The sequence below is a fragment of the Hypomesus transpacificus genome, chromosome 20 (genome assembly GCF_021917145.1).
Source record: "Hypomesus transpacificus isolate Combined female chromosome 20, fHypTra1, whole genome shotgun sequence".
NCBI classification, from domain to species: domain Eukaryota; kingdom Metazoa; phylum Chordata; class Actinopteri; order Osmeriformes; family Osmeridae; genus Hypomesus; species Hypomesus transpacificus.
The window spans coordinates 4,959,602-4,964,302 of record NC_061079.1 but is presented as its reverse complement, the minus strand read 5'-3'; the positions used below and the strand labels follow the sequence as shown (position 1 = coordinate 4,964,302).

The window sequence follows — 4,701 nt, the reverse complement described above, 5'->3', positions numbered from 1 at the left end:
TCCCACAATCCCTCACTCGGGCTTTCTGATGGACAAGAGACAAGGGGAAAGGCCCTGTTGCTTGACTTCCCTTCGTAGCCTGACATGGCCTAACCAAAGCGGTGTCCTGCCTGATTGGACGTTTGTTTGGCTACGCTGGCCTACCGAGTGTGCAAATGCGCTGCTAATGTGTTGCTAAAATGACAGGATTAGCGACTATCACGGAGCAAGACATTTGTTGTTTGTCGTTCGTGCACTGCACTCGGACCAGGACTCACCTTTTGTAGGCTGGTAGGATTCAACTGAGTTTTGTCGATGATTTTTATTGCAACCTGGTGGAGACAGTAAAAGAACGTGAGGCGACACGTGTCCAACAACGACATCCAACCAAGCAGCAAGAGCAAGAAATCTGGGTCCTTTACGGTTCCAATTGGACACTTCTGAACGCAATTTTTGAAGCTTAACACAGGATTATTATATTAAGTTATTGTCGTTGACTAGAGAGAAGCTTTGAAAAGATGAAAAGCTTTTTGTGGTTTCATTTCATCTTACTTCCTGTTTACCTTTAGAGGTCATCAGGTCAAAACCTCCCAACTCATCCGTGCACCCGTAAACATCGACATTCTAATCCCTGTATTTGCCCCTTCACAACTGGTCACATACACCTTCCCTCCTTAGACCATTTCCTTATCCCTTTCCACTGACATCCTCATCCCTATATCTTTACACCCTTATCCCTGTGACTTTACATCCTTGTCCCCAACCCCGGCACCCTTATCCCTGCCCCCTTACATCCTTGTCCCTAACCCTGGCACCCTCCACCCTTACATCCTTATCCCTCCTCCCTCACACCCTTATCCCTACCCCCTTACATCCTTGTCCCTAACCCTGGCACCCTCCACCCTTACATCCTTATCCCTCCTCCCTCACACCCTTATCCCTACCCCCTTACATCCTTGTCCCTAACCCTGGCACCCTCCACCCTTACATCCTTATCCCTCCTCCCTCACACCCTTATCCCTACCCCCTTACATCCTTGTCCCTAACCCTGGCACCCTCCTCCCTTAAATCCTTATCCCTGCCCCACTGACTGTATCTTTGCCCTAGTTTTACCCTTTCTGATGAATATTTCAACACCTTCCCCCCCGACTACCTTAACCACAGTACAACTAAATCCACTTTACCCCTTTCCCCCCCCGTCGCCCGGCCTTACCTCCTTGCCGGTCAAAATGTGACGGGCCAGCTTGACCTTAGCAAAGTTCCCCTTGCCGATGGTCTTGAGCAGGCGGTAGTTGCCGATGTGCGGCTGCTCGTCGGAGCAGGAGGCGATGGAGTTCCTGCAACGGGCGCCCAGGGAACGGCTGGACAGGCTGGTGCCCTTGTCTGAGCGGCTGGCCGCCAGAGACGCATGCTGGGGGAGGGGGAGAGGAGAAGAAGGGGTCACTCGTAGCAGTGCTCACCAGCAGGCACGACAAGGCTCGGGAGTCCGGTCGGTCTGTGGAGCCAGAGTGAGATATCCTGTCATGTTGAATGCTCGGGCTTGCTTGGACTAACAGATGGACAGGGTTTGGTTTGCACGTTTGGGCGCGTGCCATAACCATTGGAGTCGTTTGTAGAATCATTACAGGCATTTATCAACGGCACCTGATCCAGGAAACCTATACAACGGAACTGATTAGTAGGGAATCTATTATTGCATAACTATGCCTTTAAGTCCTATCCTGTTACTGTAATGCAATCAGTTATCTAGTTCTAACCCCAGTCAAATACCTATTATAAAGGATTATTGGTTGGTTGATGAATCAACAGAATATGTTTGGCCTGCCTTTAAAGTCTCCTTGAACATTGGCAGTGGCCTATCCCACTGACTTCATGAGTCAGATCTACAAACCCAATCAAGAACCACAGGTATGACTCTATTAAATATTATAGTTGAGTCAATGCCTTATTTCTATTTACTTAACAGATGTCGCTAAACATCAGCGTCAGATAACACGTTCCAAGGTTCATTCTCCATGTTCTCATTAAAGATTGGCACTATATGGTTGAATACAGTACTACAGTATGAAATACTTTCCCAAGATGACTGATGTCACCTTTAGCCCCATCTTAAGGACTAAGATATGTTCCGTTGTTTGCTTGTGACAATAATGGGCACGTTACGACACAGTTGCATAGCTGTGATTCTGGTACCACCCTATAGATATTCAGCTGTGCCATGCCACGCTCTCCCTGTTCGAGTCTAGCTGGAGGAATTTGTGCTGTGAAGTTTCGGTCCACAGCTTGGAGTCATGGATACTTTTCTGTCAGGCAGCACAGAGGGAAAAGGAGACAACAATGTGGTTTTACAGGAACAAAGCTGAACGTGTTTCAGTAGGATGCGACTCATTGTCATGTGACAAAGTGGGGTCCCCGAAAAAAGAAAAAGACGGGTGTGGGAGCTACAGAGGGAGATGGATATATACAGATACACAGAGAGAGAGATAGATAGATGTATAAATAGAGACGGAGTGGGGAGAGAGGAAGTAAATACAGAGAGAGAGAGAGAGAGAGAGAGAGAGAGAGAGAGAGAGAGAGAGAGAGAGAGAGAGAGAGAGAGAGAGAGAGAGAGAGAGAGAGAGAGGGAAAAGAAAGAGAGAGCAAAGGAAGAGAGGAGCAAAGAAAGAGAGAGAGAAAAAAAGAGAGAGAGAGAAAGAGAGAGAGAGAGAGAGAGAGAGAGAGAGAGAGAGAGAGAGAGAGAGAGAGAGAGAGAGAGAGAGAGAGAGAAAAGGAGATGGAGGGATACTAAAAGGAGAACAGATGCAGTCACAGTGGTCCCTGGCCAGGCCCAGGGCCTGAGGCATCACACTTCCACCCCCTCAGCATGTCATCCTGCTTTTAGCCTCCCCACACCCACCCACAGACCAGGAAGGAAGACAGGGAGGGCCCCAGGCTCCTAGACCCCCCTCCCTACGCCAAACCAAGACCAATACCCAGGTAGGGCCAAATCACAGGAACTTCAACACTGCATCATGTGAATGGTCAGGATGTACATGGTACATGGGTCTATATCACAATTCACTGTTCTTGAGATTTGGGATCATGGTTTTGCGCCGAAGACGTATATATTCATGTCCTCGCTTTCTTACACCAATCTTCTATCTTTGATCTCCGACACCTTCTAAATCCAACATAACAATGTACACACATGTACTGAGGAGGCACACTCTCCCTCTCGCTCTCTCTTTCTCTCTGAAGGACAGCAACACGGCCCCCTCAGATTCGAATTGCTATGTTTATCCCAGCGTTGTTGGCTGGTTGATGGAGAGCCAGCCAATTATTCTCCCCCGGCCTGAGAGTTGAGACAGGCAGACTGAGACCAGTGTGGTCTCCCCTCTCACAGCCTTAGCAGACAGGAAGTGATACAGCCCCACCGTATCCCACATCATCCTAGTAATTATTTCGCATTGCATCTGTAGATAGACAGCTAGACAGCTAGATTAGCTAGATAGCAAGACAGACGTGGATGCTGTTTGTATGATAATACAAAACAGCCTTTTCTGTTTTGGGCTTTTCTGGAGGGCGCTGTTTGACCCCCAGTAGTTATTTACTGGCCTGTTTTATACGCAGCATTAGACTGCACAACATTTACGCAATAAATAGAAGAAAAAAAACACTCGGATTAGGACAATTCTTTCGAACTAAATGATTGTGATGTTGCAACATTATGATAGTCTTTCGACGTTTCGGCCATTCAAGGGGAACACACAGGCAATAGCCTATGTGACATCACTATCTATACAGCGTTATAATAGGAAGCGACTGTTCTTAGTATGAACCTTCTGCGCATATCCACTGAGCGTTATCGTATGCGGATGGACTCATCCCCGGTTGTTTGCCTGCCATCGGTTCTTTCGCTATGTAGACGCTCCAAGATACGGCCCATTTTGAAAGAACCTGCTCTGCTAAATACAATTCCAGTATCATGCCCACTGCCCAGGCCCCCGTTTTCTGAAATCCAAAATGCCCAACATGATGTGCGCTGTGGTTACATTTCGTGAATGCAAAGCGCCAATTTAACGACTTTGCAAGGATGTGCAGGTTTCATGCATGCACTGTAGAATTGCATGCACTGTAAAATTATGAGGATGCTATAGTTGCACTTACATGGTCCGTACTCCTGTCGTTCCCAGACGGTAACGCCGAACGAGAAGACATTTTCCCTGAGTTTTTACCCGAATTACTGTGTGTTTGCGTGTATGATATTTACAGGATTAAGCTCCACAGATAATAACATCCGACATCAGCCACTCCGCATATGCGTCCAAGTCCCATTCAATCTGCTTCTTCTCCAACCGGCAAAGCCGCGGTCGAGAGGATACCTCTGCCTATCATGGCAGCAGCAACGGATATATCGGGTCCTCAAGCAAGCTGCATTTTCGGTGCCAAATTTACGAAAATCAGTAGGCCCGTTTTGCACCAAAGCATGCAAACCCGCAACTAAATGTCTCAATAGCTTATAAAAATACGTTGATGTTTGGCCAAAGCCCAACGTTACTGTGGCGACTCTCCACCCCCTGCCTCATTTCGGCACACAAAACAAATACGCTTTCTGAAGGACCGTCTCAATTTCTCTTCATAATAATATTAATCATTCAGTTTCTCTCCATCGCACTGCGTGCATCCATTTGTGTTCGCGTTAATCCGTGAAAACAGAGGTTATTGTGCACAAAAAGGCCGAAA

The 4,701-nt window shown here is 47.4% G+C and overlaps 1 protein-coding gene across 1 annotated transcript in view; it reads right to left on the bottom strand.

Annotated features, from left to right (window-relative positions):
* The window catches only part of mark4a (MAP/microtubule affinity-regulating kinase 4a), a 10,844-nt gene extending 6,585 nt beyond the window's left edge, over window positions 1–4,259 (bottom strand). The window contains 4 exon segments of the mRNA XM_047042902.1: window positions 7–25; window positions 258–311; window positions 1,193–1,390; window positions 4,126–4,259. Coding sequence (XP_046898858.1) covers window positions 7–25; window positions 258–311; window positions 1,193–1,390; window positions 4,126–4,176 — 322 coding nt within the window. The 5' untranslated portion in view covers window positions 4,177–4,259.
* Window positions 4,260–4,701: the final 442 nt, after the last annotated feature.